The sequence below is a fragment of the Schistocerca americana genome, chromosome 1, assembly GCF_021461395.2.
Source record: "Schistocerca americana isolate TAMUIC-IGC-003095 chromosome 1, iqSchAmer2.1, whole genome shotgun sequence".
Lineage (NCBI taxonomy): Eukaryota > Metazoa > Arthropoda > Insecta > Orthoptera > Acrididae > Schistocerca > Schistocerca americana.
Window position 1 is genome coordinate 664,977,178 of NC_060119.1, and position 26,783 is coordinate 665,003,960.

Below are 26,783 nucleotides of genomic sequence, written 5' to 3' on the forward strand. Positions count from 1 at the left end.
TATAGAAGAATTTTGGAACATTTGTAGCACAGGAACAGAACTCTTCCTTCCAAGTATGTCACTGCAAAGATTTCATTTTGTTTTGAGATGTGTTACACTAGATAATACTCACACAAAAGAGGAATGTAAAAAAGTGATAATTTGGCCCCTGTACTTGATGCCATGGGGGGATGCACAAAAAACTGCACAAGGCATTACACAACAAGGGGATAACCTTAACACCAGATGAAAGGTTACTATATTTTGGCGGACGCCATTGTTTCAGAATATAAGAATAAATGTGTAATTTGCTGAAACCAGAGATTATTATGTTCTATAATTCAACAAAGAGTGGAGTTGATGTGGCTGACTTCAAGCGTTCAGAATATAATGCTGAAGGCATACAAGACGCTAGCCACTGTGCACATTTTATGCTATTTTGAGCATTTCTGGTATAAATGTATTTGTAGTATAAAAAGAACACACAGGACTGGATATGTCAAGAAGGCTATTTCCTAAGCAAATGGGTTTGGAACTGATAAAACCATGCTCACAAAGCAGTAAACTCTGAGAAGTGCCAACAATGGATTGTGGGCTTGTCAAGATAAACTGCAGCCATTTTCCATTTCGCAGACAACAGAGTAACAGGTTGTCAGTTGAATTAATGCAATCCTCTAGTATGCCATGAAGACTGGTGTTACATATATTTTTGCAACCACCTATACATGGACTTCGTGCACACCACAAAGTGGCTATATTTTGCAGTAAATTCAGAGCAATACTGAAGCTGTATCTACGGATGTTCCATTATTACTGATATGAGAAAATATCAATATTTTTGTTCCAATACCTATAGTATCGGGTAAATACAAAAGATTCAACAATTTCATAGTATCAAAAGAAATCTGATAGTACCAGTATCTTGGGTATCAGATAGTCTACAGGAAAATTGTAACATTCTAACTATTACCTAATAATAAACAACATTTATGCAGTATCTATACAGTATACAGGAAACAAACATCATAGTTAAAATGACATACAAATCCAGTCATATTAAGTACACTGGTATGCTAAACTTCAGGGTGCCGATAACTTTCACATGATGTGTCACTGTGAGTAACACACCTTGACGAAATTTGGGCCATATATAGAATGAACTGTTACAGTACAGTACCAAGGGTAGCTGAAAGAAATACACAGCGAAACACAAAAATTACACTTTTATTCAAAGAATATGATTACACTGAACTCACTGTGATTTATGACGATCTCCTGGACTTTACTAAAGGCGAGACATGGCTCATGATAGAGTGTGTGAACACCACAAATGGCAATGCATGCTCTGCAATGTGCTCCAGTGCCGACAACAAGGTTGGTATGGAGTAGTTGTGGTAAGATGTCCCATTCCTCCAGCAGCGTGGTTAACAACCGCTGGGTGGTCGTCGGCGCACGTGGACCTGCTGCAATACATCTCCCCAGCAGATCCCACATGAGCTCAACAGGATTTAAGTCAAGGGAACAGGCATGCCAGTCCATTAGCTAAATATCCTCTCATTCCAAGAGCTGCTCCACCTGTGCAGTTCGATGCGGTCACACACTGCCATCCATAGAAATCAACTCAGACCAAATGAATCCCTGAAATGACACACATGGGAAGGCGTACTGTGTCAAAATAATATTGACTGGCGAATGGAACATGTTCAAAGATTTGGAGGTCAGTACACCCATGCAACATTATGCCCTGTCACTGCAACACCAGGGCAACCAAAATGACTCTGTTTAATAATGTTCCAATGTGCATTACTTGTTCCCACCTCTCCCCATGTCACACCCATGCAACATTATGCCCTGTCACTGCAACACCAGGGCAACCAAAATGACTCTGTTTAATAATGTTCCAATGTGCATTACTTGTTCCCACCTCTCGCCATGTCAGGGTACATACTGCACCCAGGAACACTGGCGATTGTTTTGGGGGTCCAGGTGGTATGCTGCGGGGAGGCATAATGTTGCATTTATGTATTGACTTCCATATCTTTGAAGATGTTAATATGTTACACCCACTAGTCAACGTTATTGTGACACTATACTCCTTCCCCATATGCATCTTTTCATTTTTATGCATGACAATGTCCGACAACACTGAACTGCACAGATGGTGCAGCTCTTGGAACGAGAGAATATTCAGTGAATGGACTGACCCACCAACTCCCACAATTTAAATTCCATCGATCATGTGTAGGATGCATTGGGGAGATGTACTGCAAGACGTCCAAATGCACCAACGACCATCCAGCGGTTGTAAAGTGTTGGTGATGGAACGCCCTACCATAAGAACTTCTTACCAACTTTGTGGTCAGCAAGGGACCACATTGCACAGCAGCCATCAGTATCTGTGGTGATCATGCATGATATTAAGAACAATGTCCCACCTTTTGTAATGTCCAGGGAACCATCATAAATCACAGTGACTTCAGTGTAATTATTGTCTTTGAATAAAAGTATGATTTCTGTTCATCTCATTGCATATTTCTTTCAGATACTTTCTGTATTATACTACAGCAGTTCTTTCTGTGTATGGTCCACATTCCATCGAGGCATGTTATTTGGCAGCGACGCATCATGTGAGAGTTATGTTGGCATGTTTTGTACACTACAATTAGTATAAATGAAGAGTCATTGATGGTAAACCAGGGACTAAAACAAATACGTGAGCCTCACTAATCCTTTTTGATATGTATCAACAAAGTTGCATAAGAGTGGAATTCTAAAAACCACCAAAAGATGGCCCTCGGAAGGAAAAAACTTACTGTCGCTATTTGATTTGCAGATGACCAAGTTGTTCTAGCAGAGAGTGAAAGCACTTTACAAGAAAAAGTTTTTAAACTTAATGAAATTTTATAAACTTATCAAATGGTTATATCAGTAAATAAAACAAAACTGATAGCAATGGAAGGCAAATACATAATCAGAGCGAAAATAGAGATAAACAATAAATAAAAAAGGTATATCTGTTCAAATATATTGGTACAGAGATATCAATATACAAAATTAACTCAAGCTGACTCAAAATACACAAAAACCTAATGCTATAAATAGTTGTATAAAAAGGCATCTTGGTAGAACTGTGACGAAAGAGGTAACACTAAGACTGCACAACATGGAGGCAAAGCCTTCTCTTATGTATGGTAGTGAAAACTGGAACCTAAGAAAAGGAGATGAATGAATAATTGAAGTAGCTTAGATGTGGTTTCTGAGTTACTTCTTGGACTAGCACTAAAAGAGTGCTGAGTGAAGATGTAAGACCACAGTAAGACATAAAAACAACAATGAAAGAAAGGTATTAGACACTACAAAATCAAAAAATAAGAAAAAAATAACAATATGGTATGGACACATGAAAAGAATACCTCCTTAATGCCTGCTGTGGTGAGCATTACATCTCAAGATACAGGATGGGCAGTGAAAAGAGGGGAAACAACAGTTTTATTAACTTCCTTTGGTTTTGGAATAGGCCAACACCCACTCCTTGACTCTGAAGAAGAAGAAGAAGAAGAAGAAGAAGAAGAAGAGTATGTACCCATTACCTTGGAACAATTTTAAAAAGTGTTTTCACATTTATGTGAACTGAATATAGGGAAGATGCAAATCATCTTCCTGTAGCAAAATCTCTTCTGCACAGGTAGGTACACATCTCAATCATTTCAAGGAGGTAAAGGGGAGGGGGAGGGAGATCCAGCATTTCTCAACACTCGCAAGATGAAGACACAGAAAGGCATGGACGCAACACATGTGACTGTTTATGTTTGGTGTATCTGCTGAGGAATTGTGTCAGGGTGGGTGGCACAAGCTATTGTTTACTTCTTTAGTACTAAGGAATTGGTAAGCTTCAACATAAGATCACTCATTTGGTTATGATTTATCACAGCGCACAACTCCAATGAGAATTTGCACAACAGTATGTGTACTTATACATTATACACTGTAATCTTAACATGGTTCATGCTGACGCAGTTTAATTTCCATATTTCATCAGTGTTCTATGTAAGTCCTCTTTGTCACAGAACAGCTAAAACATACACAAAAAGTAATCGCTATCTTTTGATACTGTCTGTTTTGATACTTTTATTCTGATGTTACAGAGGTATACAATTTTAAGAATTGGTGTTGATACCAAACATTTTATTAAGTCTGGTATTATAATGCCCTAGATGTAGTAATGAACAGTGCTAAATACATTTGGTTTCGGTGGCTTCAAGTCACAAGTACAATGATCACACAAAGTTTCTATGAATGCTAGGTCTGCTGTTGGCGCATTCTATAAAACAAACAACTCTCTTATTATTGCTTACGTGTCTTCCAATCGTAGATGTAGCCTCCGCCTGTGCCCAGCCCCATTTTTCCTTCTTTCATTTTCTACTTTATTGCATGAAAATGCAATCACTTCAATGGAAAAATGAAAACTGGTTTTCACCTCCGTGTTTCTGTTACGTAACTGTGGTCACTTCCTATCTTCAAGTAACGAATGAGACGTGAATCTACTCAATATGTACTCATAAAACACTTCAATGTTTAGGTATTGCACAATTCACCAAAGCATTACCTTTTTGTTGATGAAGTCACTCGCTAAGTCCTTCAATGTCTTCAGTCCTAATGAACCAGCAGGTGTAGTTACTGTATCTCTAACAAGCCCAAATTGGAAGAGGAAAGTAACTTCAGGACCTTCCATTGTGGTCTGCATCATCTGTATAGCAAACATACATATTTAAAGTTAGTTAAATCTCTTGAAGGAAAAGCACACTCTCATTGTGGAGCACGCAGGGGGACCAGAATAACTCTGTCCCTTACAGCATCATCCCATTAGAGATTAAGCATGAATTATTTCCCCCATTTTCAAACCTTGCTAAGCAATGACAGAAAGTCAACAGTGGCTGCTTCTCATGGTGAACATGGTCTGAGTTTACATACACAGCCAAACGTGGTGAATCACTAAAGGTGTGTGGCAGAGACTAAATTTTATTACACAAAATATTATAGCTTCTTTTGTTTCCTTCATATACTGAGCATGAGGCACAGTAATATGTATTCAAAGCATGCACTAATTATCCATGGGAATTGTCTTCCTTCATCCTATGTGTTTGGAAATCTCTGTTCCACCATGAGAAACATCTTATATTTACGTGAACACTTCTTCAGTTATATACCGGTTGCACCATGCGGCAGAAAACATATGGATCTCAGAGAGCAATATGAGTATGAATTTCACAAGCAGACATTTGGTCAACTGTTGTCCTTTGCCAGCTTCCGAATACTGTCCAAGCTTGTGAACTGCCTATGCATACAAGCATAATAGATACTGTGAAAGCCTGCCAGTGCTAGTCCACGTACTGTCTTCATCTGCCACTTAGACAATTTTGTGAGGAGTTGGTGATCATAACATGTAAGAGTAAGGAAAAAATTAAAAATTTCAATTACACATACGTGCTAGTGGGAGTTCTCCAGAGTGTTCAGAAAACAAGGAGACAGATATTAAATCTAACATGATTGCCTTCACTCAGACAATGACTTGAGAATTTCACAGTTTTGATGGCAGTTCTTCAACCAGCAAGATATTTATCACAACTTACGCACAATGAGATGGAAAACATTTGCAGCTTATGTTTCATTCTTTGATCCCTTGAAGTACAATGTACACAGAGCTAGCTTTATAAAATCCCTGCATTTTGAATATTAGCACAAAATCTTAAGAGCATGGTAGTTTTTTACTAAACTAAAAAGGAACATATTGTATTCGCAATGAAGAATCCATTGATAAACCATCAGCAGTGTGCTCATAAAGGAGCAGAAATTTAATAAGCCCTCTATCCAAGGTTTGTAGGTAGGAGCTTCTAACCGTATAGATGCATCATGCACATCGGCTTCTACAGAAACTCCCCCCCCCCCCCCCCCCCCACTTGAGAAGGCTAAAAGAATAATTTCAAAGAAAAAAAAGGACAACATTCTATGGAGGTATCATTACTCCACTACACAATAAAAAATTCATGGCTAGGAGGGTAAGTGTCTGGCTACAAATCCAAACCTAGGGTTTCTTTCTGCCATTTATTGCTCCTCTCACCTTTGGTAATGCTGTGTTATTGTGAAAAATTCCAAGCTGCATCATTTTTTGGAGTCTGTGTTAAATGGCAGGTCCCACTATAGCTGGCTGGGTCAGTCAGTTCAAAGGTCAGAGGAGAGCAAACACACAAAAACTAATAGCATCATGTCTTAGATAGTACTAAGGTGTTAAAGGCAGCCTTTGGACAGAGAGCAGATTCACCTAACGAATAAATTTTCAAAACAAGAAGGAAAATAGGGAACACAGCATTACAGCATGAAAAACAATAAACTCAGTGAATGATACTATGGTGAAGTATTGGAGATTTACTTGGTATGAATTATACTCCAGTTTTTTACGCAGACTTTTTTGCTGTTTTAACAGTGTCTTAACTTTTAGTTTTATTTTCCATGCTGTAGGCTATGTACACAGTTATTTACACATTCCATTTAGTAGTGACCAAAAGCGATTAAACCTCAACAACATCCACTTTTCATAGTGATGAGCAGTGCACTCAATGTCACAGGGTAATACACTCCACTATACCGTGCGAGCATGTACTATTCTCAATTTATCTTCAGTGTCTCTATGGGAGTGATATACAGAGGGCTGAAGAATGTTCCTATATTACAACTTGAAACGTGCCTTTGGAATTTTCTGAAATATGTTTTCAGGAATATCAGGCATCTGTCTTAAGTGTTTGCCAGTTGATGTTTTTCAACAAATCTCTTTGGCTACTCATACACAATCTCCTTAGTATATACTATCTGCAATGTCAGTTCAAACTGATATATGTGGTAAAGACCACACAAGTGCAATGCAAACAATATCTTTCTTGAGCCTATTGCAGGTGGGTAGTTCGAAACGAGGGTTGTGGCTCAGCAGCAGCTGAGCTCATCCTAAGTTAGTTATGTCAGTCAGAAATTGATTTTGAAATGATAGTATGTACAAGTGGTAAAATCAAGGTACTGAAAGCAATGTTGATGCCAGAGATCAGGAATAATTTAAAGAAAGGTAAAAGTATACATGGGGTGGGCCAGTCTGCAGATCAGAGAGTAGAAAACGGTTCCCCCAACTCTCAGCATGAGATGAGAGGCACCTCCCATTTTTCTGACCCCCACCAACCTGATACAGGGTAAGAAAGTAATAGAATAAATAACTCCTTCCAACTAGGAGATCTGTAAGACAAAGTGAAAAGGCTAAAAATGTAATACCAGTAGAAATGACCATAATAAAATAAAGTGAGAGAAATAATGAGGTCGGAAGTGGATGGGTATAGTTAAGTGTCTCTAGGGCACAGAATGCAGGAGGCATCCCTCCCACAATCATCCTTTCCTCGATCCAGGACAATTAAATGTTAAAGGTGGGAATAGGACCAACTCTCTTTGTGGAAACATAAAAACCTGTTCAATTATTCATCAATATCATCTAATAGCACCAAGGCTAAGGAATCCTTAAGATTTTGTCTTCATCAGAGTGCTATATGATAGGACACACTTTAAAAAAAGTATAATAAAGCATGACAGATAAAAGTAATTAAAACAAAGTAAAAGAGGGATGACCATGGTATCTGGCAGAGGAGGTAGGCTTAGTACGTGGCGGGAGACACTAATCCTGGTCACCTCACCCCGCCCCCACCACAAGAACTTTTTAAAATGCTAGAGCTGAAATAGAAACCAATTTCCATGTGAGCATTGAGTTTATTAGAGGGGCCAGTAGCCCACCAGAGAGATCTGATTTGCACCTGCAAATCCACACCTGGGATCATCAAAGTGGATGTTAGGTGAGTAATGGCTTCTCTAGGCAAACAGTATTCAGTTCATTTCTTGGGTTATCATCATGAACTGGGACACTGAGCACATAGTACAACTAAGGTCAGATATAAGACTAAATAACAGAAATTACAGAGTGGTAAGAGTTACACCAATGAATATCCTGAACACTGCTCACTGAGTCCCTATAAATTAAAACACGGTCCAGGGGGCGTCTGTTTAATAAAATGTAGGGCTCTGTTACTCTGCAAAAAAAAAAAAACGCACGTTCCTTGCAACACCGATCCAGACCAGTGGGAGTTTTGAAAGGATATCTTGTTCTATCCATGGTTTTAGAGCCCTCAGTGTAAATTATGGTAGCACCCTGATACTCCTAATGAAACAACAGGAACAAAAGCAAAATGGTAATGGGGATGACAAACTTTAGGTCCTTGAAATAGATCGGTCCCAATTTGTGGTCTGGTTACTCAAGGAATGAAACACTTACAACTGACAAACTCACCCAAGCATTTGGGCATTGATGCCCCTTGTATGAAAAAAGAAGTTCTCTGTTTATCTCACCGGAAGCTAATTTAATTTCTACTAATTATTAATTGGTGTAGTGGAATTGTTTGTAGTGAAATTTGTATTGTTTGTATTTGTGTTGTTTGTTTGTAGTGTAATTTATATTGCTTAATCCGCCATCACGTGTGACAAATGTGGATGATGTCGTAGATTAGCGAGCACGGGAGTGAAATGTCAGGATTGTGGGTTAGTGTTTCACTGGGGGGATTGTAGCAGGGAAGCTGTTATAGTGCCAGATGAGGGTCGAAAATGGAGTTGTAGATCATGTAGCCGTGACAGGAAAATTGTGAAACAGGTAAAAAAGATTTGTGTCCTTCAGGCTGAACTAGAAATGGTGTACTTCGAATTAGACAGGTTGAAGGGGGAAAGAGATAATGGGAGCTGGGAACAAGTAACAAGTCGTAGTCAGAAGGAGAAAACCCCAGAAATCACTTTTCAGATTCCAGTGAACAATCAGTTTGATTCGTTACCTGAAGTAGAAGAGCCTCAAACAGTTTTTGAGCAAAGTAGGGCGCAGTGGCCTCTTAGTAACAATTTTAATGCTAGGCTGGGAGTAAAGTCAAGCAGAAAGAAAAGAGTCCCGATGTTAGGTAGCAGTCATGGGAGAGGTGTAGGCCAGTTGCTACAGGATAGGTTAGGAGTCGAGTACCAGGTCACAAGCATTGTGAAACCTAGTGCTAAGCTTAGCCAGGTTACAGAAAACCTAGGGACCCTGCGCAAAGATTTTGATTGTGAGGACCATGTTCTTACTGTAGGAGGAGCAGGAAACAGTCTGGCTAGCAATTTGGACTATAGTATTAGGTGTGACCTGGATGTAATACGAGCAGCAACAGCTCACACTCTTGTGGGCTTTGTGGATGTTTTGCAGCACCATGAGCAGCCCTGGGTTAATACAGCTGACTACCGTGTTAACAGAAAGCTTGGGGGGGGGGGGGGGGGGGGTTACTGTTGGCAGACATTAAATCTCATATCTGTGCTGTGCCTGTTGATGCAATTGGGAGGTGGGGTTACACTAGTTGTGGCCTGCACCTGAATAAGGAGGGGGGAGGATAGGTTAGTTGATCTTCTTGCAGAAAATGTAGGGGGGGGGGGGGGGTGCATCCAAACAAGACAAAATACCTGTGATTACTGGAGTCAGAGGGACAGATTTTTTAGGTTACAGTCAGGTTACAGACAGAGAGTACTGAAAGAGATTAAAACAGAACAGTGCCATAATGTCTGTAGCAGTATTCAAAGAAATAAAATTTGTGTGTTTCATCAGAACATTAGAGGATTGAAAAATAAGATAGATGAGCTTCTTGTATGCCTAGAAAGTGGGGTAAATTCTGAAGGTATAGATGTTTTGTGTCTCTATCATGTAACCATAGGGATGGAGAAGTTAAATTTAGGGGATAACAGATTAGCAGCTTATTGATGTAAAGTCAACATGGAAAGAGGAGGAGTTGCTACTTATATAAAAACTAGACACAAAGTAAAAAATATTGAAACAAATAGTTTTTGTGTAGATCAGATCCTTGAAGCACGTGATTGTAAGTTGCTACTACAATATACTTCTATAGTAATAGAATATTGTAATATAGAAGGGAAGCAGTGGTTGAGAAGTGAGTGAGACAGGGTTGTAGCCTCTCCCCGATACTATTTAATCTGTATTTTGAGCAAGCAGTAAAGGAAACAAAAGAAAAGTTCGGAGTAGGTATTAAAATCCATGGAGAAGAAATAAAAACTTTGAGCTTCGCCGATGACATTGTAATTCTGTGAGAGACAGCAAAGGACTTGGAAAAGCAGTTGAACGGAATGGACAGTGTCTTGAAAGGAGGGTATAAGATGAACATCAACAAAAGCAAAACAAGGATAATGGAATGTAGTCGAATTAAGTCGGGTGATGCTGAGGGAATTGGATTAGGAAGTGAGACGTTTAAAGTAGTAATGGAGTTTTGCTATTTAGGGAGCAAAATAACTGATGATGATCGAAGTAGAGAGGATATAAAATGTTGACTGGCAATGGCAAGGAAAGCGTTTCTGAAGAAGAGAAATTTGTTAACATCAAGTATAGATTTAAGTGTCAGGAAGTCGTTTCTGAAAGTATTTGTATGGGGTGTAGCCATGTACGGAAGTGGAACATGGATGATAAACCGTTTAGACAAGAAGAGAATAGATGCTTTCGAAATGTGGTGCTACAGAAGAATTCTGAAGATTAGATGCTTAGATCACATAACTAATGAGGAGGTATTGAATAGAACTGGGGAGAAGAGGAGTTTGTGGCACAACTTGACCAGAAGAAGGGATCGGTTGATAGGACATGTTCTGAGGCATCAAGGGATCACCAATTTAGTACTGGAGGGCAGCGTGGAGAGTAAAAATCGTAGAGGGAGACCAAGAGATGAATACACTAAGCAGATTCAGAAGGATGTAGGCTGCAGTATGTAGTGGGAGATGAAGAAGCTTGCACAGGATAGAGTAGCATGGAGAGCTGCATCAAACCAGTCTCAGGACTGAAGACCACAACAACAACAGTAATTGCAACAATCTACAGATACCCTCAAGGTAACTTTCAGCTATTCATGAAAAATCTAGAGGCATTATTGAGCTACCTGTCAGACAAAAAGAAGCAGTTGGCGGTTTGTGGTGATTGTAATGTAGATTTCTTAAAAGATATAGATAGGAAAAATGAGCTAGAATCTTTGTATGGTTGTTTCAATCTAGTGTCTGTTGTAAATTTCCCAACTCGCGTGCAGCAGGATAGTAGGTCACTTATCACTAACATTTTCATAGACAGTGCTCAGGCAGAAACAATTAATATGTACCCAGTTGTCAATGGGCTATATGATCATGATGCACAGTTAATGGAAATAACACATATAGCACCTTACAGGCTTCAGGCTGGTTCATACAAGGCAGGGAGGCTTATTGATGCGAACAGGGTACAGAGAAGAGGTAGAATGGGATGAAGTATACACAGAAAACGATGTTGATGCCAAATTCAATTTATTTCACTGTAAATTTGTCTCAATATTTGAGAGTTGCTTTTCTGAAATGTTATCCAAAAAAGCCATTACAAAGGCAAGTAAGTCATGGATTACTAAGGGAATTAAGATATTGTGTAAGAGGAAGAGGGAAATATATGGACAGGCAATAAAGTTAAATGATGATGATGTGAGTGATGATTCACAAGTTGCAAGTATTTTTAACAATCACTTTCTAAATGTAGCAGAAAAAATAGTGATAAAGGGTCCAGTTGAAGAAGCAAAAAAATATGTCAAACTGTCATTCCTCAGGACTTTAGGCCTTTAGAAATAGCACAGACATCCCCCACTGAAATTAAGGGAATTATAAATATACTGAAAAACAAGAGCACATGTGGTGTTGATGGAGTCTCTAAGAGAATTCTGAAGTGTTGTTCTAATTTAATACGTGGAGTCCTTAGTGATATATGTAACGCTTCGCTGGCACAGGAAATTTTTTCAGACAGATTGAAATACGCAATTGTCAAACCTCTTTATAAGAGAGGGGACAAGAGTGACTTAAATAATTATAGACCAATCTCACTGTTGACTTCATTTTCTAAAATATTCGAAAAAGTTATGTATTTAAGAGTAGTCTCACATTTAAGTGAAAATAATTTACTCAGCATGTCACAGTTCGGATTTCGGAAGGGTTACTCAACTGAGAATGCTATCTACACATTTACCCCACAAAACCCAAGCCCTCAATAACAAATTATTGCCAGTTGGTAATTTCTGTGATCTTTCCAAGGCATTTGACTGTGTGGATCATGTCGCACTCTTAGAAAAACTCAGGTTTTATGGAATTGAAGGCTATACACACAGCTGGTTTGAATAATACTTAACGAGCAGAAAGCAAAAAGTTGTGCTGAGTACCACAAATAATGTTGGGAGGGTGGTAAATTCTATTGAATGGGGAGTTATTACAAAGGGAGTCCCACAGGGTTCAATTTTGGGTCCTCTACTGTTCCTTATTCATGTGAAAGACCTTTCACTAGTACTTTTTTGCAGATGACACGAGTTTTTACCATTTGTGCTACCCTTCAGAGAAGGGAAACCACAGAAAACCTAAATCATGATGGCCTCACGGGTTTCAACTGTCTTCCTCCATATGTGCATGGAAAGGGAAGAGACTCTTATAACTGGTACAATGGGATGTACCCTGTGCTATACAGTTCAAAGTGGTTTGCAGAGTATAGATGAAGAGTTAGCTGTAAATGTAGAGGATGCAGGGCCTTACAACAGTCCTGAATAGCTGTTGCAATGTCTCTGGTTGACTATGGTACCAGCCACCAGTAGAAAGGGAGATAGCATTTCCAGCAGCATAGGTGATCACATCAGATGCATTTTCCATAATTTTTCAATGAAAACTAGTGAAGAGAAGACGAAGATGATGGTAGAGGTAAACAAATGCCAGGTACCCATTCTGAGAGCCCAACATGGCAAGTGGTACATTTGGTGATACCAAGGAAATAACAAGATCACCAAACGTGATCACTGTCAAAAATCATTGCATAGAGACCATTGTTGCAAGGTCACAAGACTGGGAGAAGAGACTGTAATGTTGACAGCCGAAAAGGTATCATAGGTGCCAACAATGTCGGTAGCAGTGTCATCATTGATGAGACAATTTGGAGTCGGAATGAAGTTGTATGTACCTACCAGACAACACTGTATTCCTCACCACAGAGGGTGGTGCACATTGAAATGCCCAAGTGAGGGAGAATTGAGAGATTTAAGTGACCACCTCATGTTAAGTAAATACCCTGCCTGAGAGTAAATAAATGTTACAAATGGTGATTGCTGAGATAATTTGCGCTTGCAATGCTATTGCTTCCAGTGTGGTATAGAGGGATATCCACTCACAATGACATCTGTGCAAATCAATGCACAGAAGCCTCCAGATGTTCTCTCAGGGCCAGTATTGTTCCCACAGAATGCAGAGTAAGAGTGTCCTGGTTAGGTGTGAAGGGACCTAGAGAGCATGTCACATCCCACGATCATGTCTCTCACCATTATGGGTGGAACAACATCAACGATTATAGTTCAGATTCCAACGGCACTGGGAGATCTGGCATTTATATGGACACCAGAGTAGCTTTCTGCTGAGATTTCTAATTTTTCTCCTTAACTATTTTAAAAGGTTGGGACTCTTGAGAAAGCTGATCCACTGTGCAGTTAGAAACTGAAGAAGATCAGGCAACTCTGAGACCCACAGTCCACGGCTACCTCAGTCACTGGCTGGTGTTTGGGTAGCTGATCTGTAGATTTCCAGGTAGAGGTTTCCCTAAAGGGAACAATGTTATCAGTAGACATTGGAGGAGCATGCTGCTTCTACAGCCAGATGCATGGAGTCTAGGACCTAGAAGATGGTGCTGCAGAAACCACCAGAGGAGGGAGTATATCTGCTCCAAGGCTCGATTTATTTGCAAGACTACCAGAGGTCGACATTGGGAGAACGGAGGTTGGTTGGTTGGTTTGGGGAAGGAGACCAGACAGCGTGGTCATCGGTCTCATCGGATTAGGGAAGGATTGGGAAGGAAGTCGGCCGTGCCCTTTCAGAGGAACCATCCCGGCATTTGCCTAGAGTGATTTAGGGAAATCACGGAAAACCTAAATCAGGATGGCCGGACGCGGGATTGAACCGTCGTCCTCCCGAATGCGAGTCCAGTGTCTAACCACTGCGCCACCCCGCTCGGTGTGGAGAACGGAGGGAGTAAATACTTGAGGTAATGCCAATGACCTGGCCACAGTAGAGTACTTTCTCTGAGTTTCAAAATATGAGAGATGATCAGAGACTTTAAGTTTCTGGATTTTGTGTTCCTTAAGTATGGTAGCACACTTTGGGGACTGGGAAGGATGCTCATCTCTGTGTTTCCACACAAAGGTGCTACCTCAAATGTAAAGTTTTCATGAAGTGGCCAATCACAGTCTCCACAAGTTGTGTCATTTGTTCACCAAGAAGACATACGTCTGAAGTGCTGACATTTAAAGAACACCATCAAGGGTGGGAAATACGGCTTCACATCAGAATGGTACACCATGATTTTAATTTTGACAGAAAGCAAATTCTTCTCAAAAGTGAAGAGGAATTCTCCAGTGACAACCCTGTTGTCTGAAGGGCCTTCAGATACAGAATATAAGGAGTGGAGCCCTCATTTCTCCAACTGTTCACATAGTTCTACATCTGTCTGCAGTGTTAAGTCCTGGTGAAAATTTTTCCATGACATGTCAAGAAGGGAAAGTTCTTAAGATTTTAAGTATCTGCACTGAAAATTCAGGTCTGTCGAGACTGCCAGAGCCCCATGACTATCGGCTGGTCTTTTCACTATACCCGATATCTGCTACAATGACACCTACTCCAAATGAGGACTTTCCTGCTGGCACCAAAATAAGCCAAAACAATGGGCGCCTGGCTTGAAGGCCACTGCCCAGAGTCCCATCACCCCAAATGGAAAGGCAGCTCTCCTTGACATGCATGGAGAAATCACAGCTCAGGCATCGATAGTGTGTTCTCGGCTTCGTCAGGGGACTACTACCCCATAGGTACCTGACTGAGCTCCCACGTAGACTGGCTCTACCTTGCTCGACAACTTTTCCCACATGATCCACACTTCTGCAAAAACCTTTGAAAAGATGGAGATCAAAACCAGATGTAGGGAACAAAAGTGAGTTGACCGAAACAGGTGGTGAAAACAACGTGACAAAATAGGAAAAGCCATAATCACTGTCCTTAAAGCAAGTTAGGTTGCTGGCAGGAAATCTGTCCTAGAGACCAAGTCTGAGGAAAGATATAATCTAAGAGTGATACTGCACCACCGGAAAGGAAGAAGTACTATAATGGCCTGGTGCCTGATGCTCATCATGCACATAATCACAGAAGAGTTATGAGCTGCCTGGGGTGGAATTTGCTGAAAAGAACAACATATTTATCTTTAAAACACAAGAATAAAATAAAATGTTCACTTAACAAAGGCCAAATATAATTGAAAATGAAACTGATTACATTTTATTACATGCAAGAAAGACGTGATGTTTCAAAATCACTTTCCAATTTAAAATGATCTTAGATTTAACCATAAACTTTAGAGAAAACCTAGGATCACTTGTATGAAAGTTCTCCAATCATGTTATCATTGGAGTAGACTTTAATCATCCAACAATCAATTAGGAAAATCACAGATTTTTAAATGGTGGGTGTGAAAAGAGGTTCTGTGAAACACTATAAAATGCCTTCCTGAGAACTGTATACAACAAATAGCTCAGGACACCATTCCTGACGGAAAAATACTGGACTTGAAATCAACTAACACATCCAACCTCTTTGAGAATGTCCACACTATAACTGGTATCAGTGATCATCAGGCAGTTTTAACAACAATGATTACCAGAGCACTAAGGACAACTAAAACAAGCAGACAAATTTACACATTCAACAAGTTACATAAAGAGGCAAGAGTGTCTTATCTTAATAAAGAAATCCAAACATTTAGCACTGAAGAGCAGCATGTAGAACCGTGGGAGAGGGTTTAAAACAATACCATGCACTTTATAGCTGTGTATCTAGTAAAATAGTTGAGAGGACCCCTCTACGCTATAAAGTAACTGTAAAGAAACTTCAAAGGAACAGAGCCTACTGCACAACAGGTGTTAAACAAAGCGCTGGCTATAGACAGAAATATACTCATGAAATGCATCTCGCTGTTAAGAGGGCAAAGCATTAAGGCTGCCATGACTAGTGTAGCAGAATATTATAAAAAAAACTCTCACAAAACCCAAAGAAATTCTGGTCATATGTAAACACTGTTATTGGTACCAAAGTTAGTGTCCAGACAACCACGGCCGAGCTGGAATCCAAAATTAAGGTTAGCAAAGCAAAGCAAAAATTCTTAACTCAAAATTTTCAAATGTTGATTTATGAAGGAAAAACTAGAAGCATTGCTTTACTTTAATTCTTGCACCATTTCAAAGTGATGTTAAATGTTGAGAAACAACTGAAACTGCTACAATCAATGAAAGTTCCAGGGACCAATCAAATAGCTACAATATTCTACATCAAATCTGTGGCCATGTTAGCCCCTCTTTTAACCATAATCTACTGTAGATACCGCGAATAAAAAATCATGCCCAGTAGTCAGAAGAAAGCACTCATCAGACCTTTCTACACGAAGGTTAGCGGAGGTGATTCACAAATCTACTGTCCAGTATCCCTGACATCCATTTGTTGCAGAATCTTAGAACATATTCTAAGCTCAAATGTAATGAGGTATCTTGAACATAACAACCACCTCCATGCCTACCTCCTTGGAATAAAAAAACTCACACTTTTATCATAAGATATTCTGAAGGCCACAGATCAAGGCAGTCAGGTAGACACAGTATTTCCAAGTTCCGAAAAACCTTTGAAGCATTTGACTAATCAGTACACCTACTCTTATTGTCATAATTAGGACTCTATGGGGTACCAAGTGAAATTTTACTGGAAAGAAAATTTTTACATAAGGACGACGCAGCAAGTTATCTTGGATAGAGAGTCATCCACAGCTGTAAAATTAACTCAAGTGTGCCCCCAGGGAAGTGTGTATCAATAACCTTGCAGGGAATATCAACATTTCATAGCAACTTCAGACTGTACACAGATGATGTTAATTATCTACAATGACGCACTTTCTGAAAAAATCTGCACAAGTATTCAGTCAGATCTTGACAAGATTTCAAAGTGTGCAAAGATTGGCACCCAGCTTTAAGTATTGACAAATAGATGATGTGACTTACCATACGAAAGCGCTGGCAGGTCGATAGAAACACAAACAGACACATACATACACACGAAATTACTTACCTTAGGGGGAAAAAAGGACGGGTATACACTCGCGCGCACACACACACATATCCATCCACACATATACAGTAGGGAAACATTCCATGCGGGAAAAATATATTTAAAAACAAAGATGATGTGACTTACCATACGAAAGCGCTGGCAGGTCGATAGAAACACAAACAGACACATACATACACACAAAATTCAAGCTTTCGCAACAAACTGTTGCCTCATCAGGAAAGAGGGAAGGAGAGGGAAAGACGAAAGGAAGTGGGTTTTAAGGGAGAGGGTAAGGAGTCATTCCAATCCCGGGAGCGGAAAGACTTACCTTAGGGGGAAAAAAGGACGGGTATACACTCGCACACACACACATATCCATCCACACATACACAGACACAAGCAGACATTGTGTGTAGGTTAGGGTCACACAAGTAGCCAAAATGGCATCCAATTGAAGGACTTGCACCAGGATATTAGGTCACACGAAATATTATTATTAATAATAATAATAATAATAATTAGTGTTATTGTCAATGTTAAGTGTTTTCTCTATACATAATCAATTTATGAAATGGTATAAGCATTGACTGTTCACTGACAAAGTTGTGCAAAAAGTATCATTGTTAGGTAATAGGAAGAAAATTCAGAAAGATTTTTACCAAAATTTCCATTCAATGCAGAAAAAGGTAGCTCTCTTTAGTGTGAATAAATGCAAGCTAATGCATATATATATATATATATATATATATATATATATATATATATATATATATATATGCAAAAAATATAAAGAACTCAGAAGTATCCAGTTACAAAATAGGTGGTGAACTTCTGAACACCAAAAACTAATTTAAATATTCATGGGTAATATTATCATAACAAGTGACATGTGATGGGTTGAATCCCTGATGTCTGTAAAAGGTAAGGTGAATGGAAGACATATATGCATGACAGTGGACCTCCAACTAATTAGATGCATTGCTGCCAAGTTTCAGCTTCATTTTCAACTAGATGTAGTTACTAGAGCTGTATTCACAAGGGCCACTTTCTTCTGACTGGAAATAAACTGTATCTTCCCTAACAGTGCTAGGATCCCGAAACTTGCCATTCTAACAACTATTTGTGCATAACACACAAATTACTAATATGACTGTCACTGTCTACAAACTTGCCGAAAATCTTTGTCGCAAGAAATTTTCCCAATGTTTTGACAAGAAATAAGTCCTCAGTAAAAGGCACAACATTCACAGACCTAATAACTTCAAGGCTTTTGGAGAAGACTACAGAAAATATATATGGGGGGGGGGGGGGGGGGGGGGGAAGCTACAATATAACTGAAAATCAGCCTTAATTCATTCTCTGCACGAGAAAGCAAACACCACATTAGCAAATACTGTAGCGTCTCATGACCACCAGCAAAGTGCAATATCCTGGCAGTACCCATCTCAAAACTAGAACAAGGCAAGCATAAACTGGGAGATTGACAAGGAAAATTCCAAAAATGTCAGTCGACAGGAGAACAAAAACAGAATCTTGAAACACCAATACAATGTAATATGCTTAAAAGAAGACACTAGGTATCCACCTTCATAGATTTTAAGAAAGCATATGGACTTTATCAATTGTGATGAGATAATTAACTTACTGACAGAAATGGGTGTTGATGAAAAGCTACTAAGGTTTATAATAGAAATCCTAACACATAAACCCAAGATAAAATTTCTAGGAATGTTCTCAAAGAGATGGACTCTCCACAATTGTTCAACTGACTACTGGAGAATAAAATAAATAAATAAACAAATAATAAAAAACCCACAACGAATTAAACCTTTGTAACCTGTTTAATCCTATTCAGATCAAGACTAAAAATAATGGCATCGAAATAGACTACTCAGTCTTGCGGACTACATAGCCATAAGAACACATGATTCTCAAACAGCAACAGAGCAAATTAATGTACTGAATGATGTAGCACAACAAACTGATTTGCCAGTATCTTTAAGAAAAACAGAGTAAAGTAAATTTGCAAGGAGAATATAACCCACTTAAATAACAGATAAGGAACAACAAAATGCATAAACAGCTTTAAATATATTACCAAACTGATTAAGCTTGCAGACAATGGGCTAGAAAAAGAAACCTCAAAACAAGAATCTTAGAAAATGGAAAGACCTTTCGAAATCAGATGAAATATTTACAACAAAATGTGTTTCTTCCATAAATACCAAAATTCGTCATTACAGTTCTGTCATATAATGAGTGTGTCTATATGCATCCAAGGGCCTTACCCTGTCTTAAAGATGAGCAATAAAAGAATTAAAATGAAATGGAGGTACAGGCCTTACACAATACACTAGGTTCAAATTATAAAAACCGGATGCACACTTAAAAAACTGAAACAAGAAATATGTTCAAGAATAGAACAGACTAGAGACACTGTGCAAACATATATAGCCGCAAAAGAATAATGAGTGGTGCAAATGGGGCAAATGCATGTTCAAAATCTTTGATTCAAAGCCAAAAGCAAGAATTTTGTGTTACGTGACTGCCATAAAAAACTTCGAGAAAATGGGTATACAACCAGAAAACGTGCAAAACCAAGAAACCTTCAGGACAGCTGTAGCGATGTTTGGGACTTTTCTGAGATCAGAAACAATAAACTGGTGCCAAATGGTCAGATGAATGCATGCTATAGTCAGTCAGTTTCATGTTGCATGATAAATCATAATAATGTGGAATGAGTAATTTTATATTCATACTACAAATTATTTTATAAATATGGCTACATGCTGATCATTTACAATATTACAGATGTGAGTGAGTAATTCCTAGCCATCACCTTTTACGCATTACAATAACCGAAATTATTCTACAGAATAAAAGGAATTGTCAAGGAGAAACTTTTTGAGTTTGTTTTCAAATTGTACTTTGGTGTCTGCCAGTCATTCAATAACAGTGAGTAAGTGATCAAAAATTTTGGTTTCAGCGTTGTGTACCCCTTTCTGCATTTATCACAACATTAATATGGTGTAATGAACGTCATTTATTCTTCTGGTCTTGTAATTATGTGCACCATTGTTCCTACTGTGGTACAACAGTCAGAAAACCTAAGTTCTTCAACAAATGTCTGCAAGACAACTGTTGGTGAGCATCACATATTATTCTTACAGAAAGTTCTTGAGAAATGAACAATGACGATCATTTACATATATGAAGAACTATAGCAGACATAACATTGAGCCTGGGGGAACCCCATATGTAATCTCTCCTGATAACATTTTGGGTTACTATGTACAATTTTCTGCACTCTTTTGGTTATATATGATAATACCCATCATCAATCCCATAAAACCTCAGTTTATTTAGAAGAATACCAGTAAACCCCCCCAATTTTTAAAGAGTCAAACTCCCATGGGTAAAAGAGCTTCAGACATCTAATTACAATGCATTAAGCATGCAAGCAAGAAATGTTTAGGAAAGGTTTGAAATTATGCTTAAAGATTTTTGGAAATCACCGAGTGTTCTCATTATCAAACACTGGGTGAGCATAAACTGAGTAATTTGCATTGCATTTTAAGCAAAAGCTAATTTATCATGTATCTCAATGTTTATGATATCATCTCTCCTAAACTACTTGTCATATAATAATATAATTTTGCAGGTACATTCAGTGGTATATGCGGATACTGTGTTTCAAATTAAAATTGGTAGTAAAAGAAGTAATAAATTAAAATGTTACATCTGATGCTGCCATTTCACTGCATGAACAAAGGAAATTTAGTAAGTGATAATGTTTTTCCTTTTGACCTTTCTGTGGGGGACACCACTGAGAAAAAGGTTTGAAGGTATGTGAACAACTTGTTGGAAGTTGCTGAGTGCTCTAATTCTAAAATACTGAATGAATAAATCCCAGGCATTTGCACACCATCAGTTATGTCACCTAAAGAAAAATGCACAGTGTCTAATTGTAATACTTGTCTTATTGTGTTAAACTTTCAATATAAGACTATACTTCTTACTTAGCAGATTGTGACAGCATTTTAAATTTGGTCAGTAAATACACAAAAAAATTGAAATCCAAAATTTTGTTGCTCCTGGAAGCCATTATATAGGTAACCAGCAAATGGGCTAGGGTATCGTGCCACGTGCTACTGTTTAAGTAAGTTAGATTCACACAGCCAAATGCATTAGACAAGTCACACAAAATACCAACCATAACTTTGTCATTTAATGGTTGAAAAATTTGATAAGTGAACAAGTATATAGCATTATCAGTAGAACAACTCTTAAAATCCAAACTGTGATTACACTGATGGTATTATTATTGGGACCGATGACCATAGCAGTCTGGTCCCTTTAATACCCCGAACCAACCAACCTATTATTGTTGCTCAGGTGGGACACTACTCTAGAATACATCACCTTCTCAAAAACATTGGAAAATGGTATCGGTTGTGAAATAGGTCATTAGTTATTGGCATCGCTTGTATTACCTTTCTTACATCAATCTTTCTGGAAAAATCTCCTGTGTTAGTGATCAATACATAATTTCAGATAAGACAGGGCGTATTATACAGGAACAAATCTTTAGCACTATGTTGGAAACATCATCAGATCGAGATGAGCTTTATTTTTGAGAGAATATTTAATTTTCTTAATTTCAGAAGAAGTTGGTATACATTCAGACGACTGAATTTCATAGGAGTTGTTTTTTCCAACATACTGTTGTGATTTTTCTCTTTAACTGTTTGTTTCTGCGTTTTCTAGCATATTTAAGAAATGATTATTAAATTGACTCATTATTTATAGCCCTTGCACTCAATTCAATAGTACTGTTATCCTGTCTTGTGACTGGTTGTCCCTTGTCTCATTTCACTACATTCCACACAGCCTTACATCTGTTGTCAGAATTAATGAATTCTCACAATAAGCATGTTCCTTGATTATTTCCTAACTTTTCCAAATAATTTTGAGTAGTCTCTGTAGTGTCCAACTACTCATTCTTGCCAACAGGTACATTTCCCCTTTACTTTCACAAGGTACTTTAACCCCTCCAGCGATCAAATTTTTTACATGGCTGTTCAATATCATCCGATTAATACCATCCGATTAGCTTATACATAAAGTTATTTTCAAATGATGACACGAATTTATCATGGAATAAATTAAATTTTATGTCAGTATTTGGATCAAATTTCATCACAGGGCATCTCTTGTACATTATTCTAAAAAATAAATAAATAAATAAAAATCAATTCTTCAGGAGCCATTCATTTTTCTAACTGATTCCCACCAAGGAATATCAATACTGTAAGGTAGTATCTTATTTAACCTACACACAATGTATTGATGGAAAATATCTGGCATAAATTATTCAACAAAAACAGGTCTATCATAATGTTTGTAAGTTTCTCATGGTCCTTCAATAGCCAACTAACAAAATAAACAAGAATTAAGCCCTGTGTTAGTCCATGGTTGGCTGTACAACTCTCAATCACAAGCTTTACTTCTGTGATGTTGAATTTAAGTAACCAAAACTACACCCAGGGTGAAGTTTTACTTGGCTGTTTTTAAGAGTTAAGTGTTTCAACTGTTTTCAGCAAATTCCATTAATACAATTAACACTCCCAGTTTGAGACCACCTTCAAACAATGGTAAATCCTTATATTGATACGGATAGCTACAAACAACCAAAAATTTGTGACCTATTTCTTCAATAAATTATCCCACTATTAATTACGTGGTTTCAAATGTCTCCCAATCATTGTGAACCACTGCTCTCTCTCTCTCTCTCTCTCTCTCTCTCTCTCTCTCTCTCTCTCTCTCAGCATGAACTCGCTGCATATAGTCGAACACAATTCTGAACATAACTCACAAAATTTTAAAAATGCGACTTGAGGACTACTTCCTTCAGTTTCTGCAGCAGCTCTACTTCTCTACATTTTCTCTACCAGCTCTAATAGAAGAATTTTATTTTTTTTACATGGGCAAATTTTTCAACTAAACCAATTTTAAAAAAATTTCAGAACGTTTTAATTTTTCAACTAAACCAATTTTTAAAAAATTTCAGAACATTTTGTATAATGTCTTTTTAAAGCCTCTTTCCACACCTGTGTTTTAGATGCAACTGTTTTCCCTTTTCCACCTTCAACATCCTTGCTACATTTAGCATTCTTTTTAAAAGGCAAAATTCTTCCACTGTATTTTAATGAACCCCCCTCACGAATTAAGCTCAAAATGAAATTTTTATCCTGACAATTGGATACATTCAATTTTTCCTTCATTTCTCGCATCAGGATGTTGTAATCTAAGCAATTAAGACATTGATTGAACTACGTTGCTTCAGTTTATTAGGATTAAGTCCATCAAGCTGCAAATCTACATCTACATACATACTCTGCAAGCCCTCACATGGAACATGGCGAAGGGTAAGTTGTACCACTCCTAGTAATTTCCCTTCCTGCTCAATCCGCAAAGAGAGTGACAGAACAATGACTACATGCCTCCGTACAAGACACAGTTTCTCTTGTGTTCAAGGTCCTTATGCGAAATGTACATTGGCAGCGGTAGGATCATTCTACTGTCATCTTCACATGCCAGTCCCTGAAAATGTTCACAGTAGCATTCCTCGAAAAGAATGTTGCCTTCCCTCCACGGATTCCCACTTGAGCACCTGAAGCATCTCTAACACTTGCATGTTGGTCAAACCTACTGGTAACAAATCTTCCAGCCCCCTCTTTAATCTGACATGGTAGATATCTCAAACACTCAATCAGTACTCAAGAATTGATCACATTGGTGTTCTATATGCAGTCTTCTTTACAGATGAACGACACTTCCCTAAAACTCTCCCAATAAACCAACATCAACTATTTGCATTGCCCACTACAATCCTTACATGCTTGTTCCATATCATATTGCTTTGCAATGTTACACCTACATATTTAATCAACCTCACTATGTCCAGTAGCACACTACTAATGCTGCATTCAAACATTACAGGACTGTTTTTCCTACCCATCAGCATTAACTTACATTTTTCTGCATTTAGATCTAGCTGCCATATATCACACCGATCAGAAATTTTGTCTAAGTCATCTTGTATCCTGGTACAGTCATTCAGTGGCAACACCTTCCCATACATCACAGCATCATCAGAAAACAGCGGCGGATTGCTGCTCCCCCTGTCTGTTGTCTGTCAGATCATTTATGTCTATAGTCTTTTTATCAATGAATTCATTGAAATTGCAATAGTGATATTCAAACAGTCAATAAGTTTGCGTTCAGATCTTCAGAAATATTGCTCTAACCAACTTTATCTGGTTTAGATGGAATTAACATCTGAGGAATTTAGTCTGCAGAAAAATATTTCCTGAAAGGTGATAACAGTTTTTGGCCTGGTTTTGTATCAGGCCTCATCAAACATTTTAATTGATCAGCCACGAAGACACTTTCCTTCGATTCTTTTTGTCGAAAATGTTACAACATATTTGTAAAAATTCTTAACTGTGTGAAAGCAGTGTTTCACAATGAAGGCATCCCTGAGCATCTTCATCCAAGCATAAACTACTTCTACATTAACATCCATATAGTGCAAACAATTATGCAGTTCATGGCACACAATACTTCCCACTGTATCACGTACTAGAGTTTCTTCGCATTCTATTAGAGTATGGAGCCTGAGAAGAATGACTGTTCAAATGCCTAAGTCCACATGATAATTAGTCTAATATCGTCTTCATGGCCCCTGCAGGAATTATACATAGTAGTCACTAGCATATTTCTAGATTCCTAAAGAAATACAGGTTTTTGAAACATTATAAGTAGACTTTCATGGGACACAAGACACTGATCTTCAAATGTCTGCCAGTTTGGGGTTTTCAGCATTTCTGTGACTTTCTCACGAGGTTAACCATACCTGTCACCATTTGTGCTGCCTTTCTTTACATATTTTTACAGCAGCACAAAGCACAAGTCCCCACATATCGCTCCCTTCCCCAAACCTGCCGCCCTTGCGGCCTGCCCCAACTGGCCGCCTCCCAACTCGTGCAAGCTGCGTCATCTGGCAAGGACCTGCTGCTTGTAGCCATAAAACAGGCAACACAGTGAGCACAGTGAAGCATGAGAAAAAGTTGTGATTGGTTGACCCCATGCCCCCACCACTCATCTCGTTGAAACATCAGCCACAAAGTAATTTTACTCAGAGTGTAGTCATAGGATACCATGTTCTTACATAGAGTGAAAACTGCTGCAAAACAGTGAGAAATGACTGCCAAAGTTTTTTTCATGTTGGATGCTGTGAAGTGACTAGCCTGGATATAGATGTGGCTAGCCTCTGGCACTGTAATCGTTAAGCCTATCACTCCTCGATTATGAGAGTGAGCAGCTGGTCTTATAACTCGAAGCTGGCGTGGCAGTGGAACATGCAGAATTAGAAGAGTTGAAGGCTGCAATTGGCAGCAGTATAGTTAGTAATCTAAGGCAGATGATTGGGCTCTCATAAGCTGTCAAATCATGGAAAAGGTTCAAGAGATTCTAATGTCTAACAACTTCACCACTCTGGGTACTGTATATAAGAGAGTGCAAAAAACAGAGTGATCAGGACACTGTACATTCTTTAAAAAACATTACGTCAAATAGGCAAAATTCAGTACATTTTAAATTTTTGGAACTTCAGAAACCAGTAACATAGTGAATGCAGTTGCAGGGGAGATCACAACTCACTAATTTGCTTACAAGCAGGAAGACAATGCACTGATAAACGATCATGTTTCCACTGCCTTTTCCTAACTACCAATTCTTTGTTAAAATATGAGGAAAATTTCTCATGAAATTTCTTTTGGCAAAATTTGAAGAGACAGTGAAATGAGCACTGTTTTCTGACTGCCATCTATCTCATCTCCACAGTCTGCACAAAATATGTCAGGGCTGCAACTTGCAGGATTCTATGTTGGGAAGAACAGCTTCCCAAAATTAAGGTTTTCTTTTGCACAAATTTTAATTCAGAATAAAGTACCCCTTGTGAAAATGGCTCCAGTAGCTTCATCATATTGCTAATGGAGCTGGAACTTGCCAGAAGTTTATAAAGGTGTCTTTGGTACATTCTGCACAAAATCCAACAAAATTGGAGAAGTTCCAGCTTGACCCCCTATGGGATTATGCAACATTTAGAAATCTTCATTTTGATGAGAATACTGTATTATTTGCCTCTAATGCCAATTACTGAACCATGGTAGAACATTATTGAAGATATACCAGTCCCTACAGAATTACCTCCCCCTTCCCAAGGAGAAGTGAACAAAGCAATCACCCGACTGAAGAACAATAATGCACCAAGGACTGGAAATATAATTCTGAGCTATTGAAAGCTGGAGGATTGAGGTAAATCACAGGATCCACAAGATTGTGTGCCTCATCTGGGAAAAGGAAAAGTTGCCAGAAGAATGGAATGAAGGGATAGTGTGTCTGATGCATAAGAAAGGAGATCTATTTGAATGCAGCAACTATAGAGGCATAACACTCTTAAATATTATGTATAAAGTACT

At 38.4% G+C, this 26,783-nt stretch overlaps 1 protein-coding gene across 1 annotated transcript in view; it reads right to left on the reverse strand.

The window, feature by feature from the left end:
- The window catches only part of LOC124608439 (serine/threonine-protein kinase D1), a 213,421-nt gene that overhangs the window by 178,056 nt on the left and 8,582 nt on the right, over nt 1-26,783 (reverse strand). Inside the window, exon 2 of the mRNA XM_047139985.1 lies at nt 4,586-4,726. Within this exon, the coding sequence (XP_046995941.1) occupies nt 4,586-4,726 (141 nt within the window). The remainder of the gene's footprint in view (nt 1-4,585; nt 4,727-26,783) is intronic.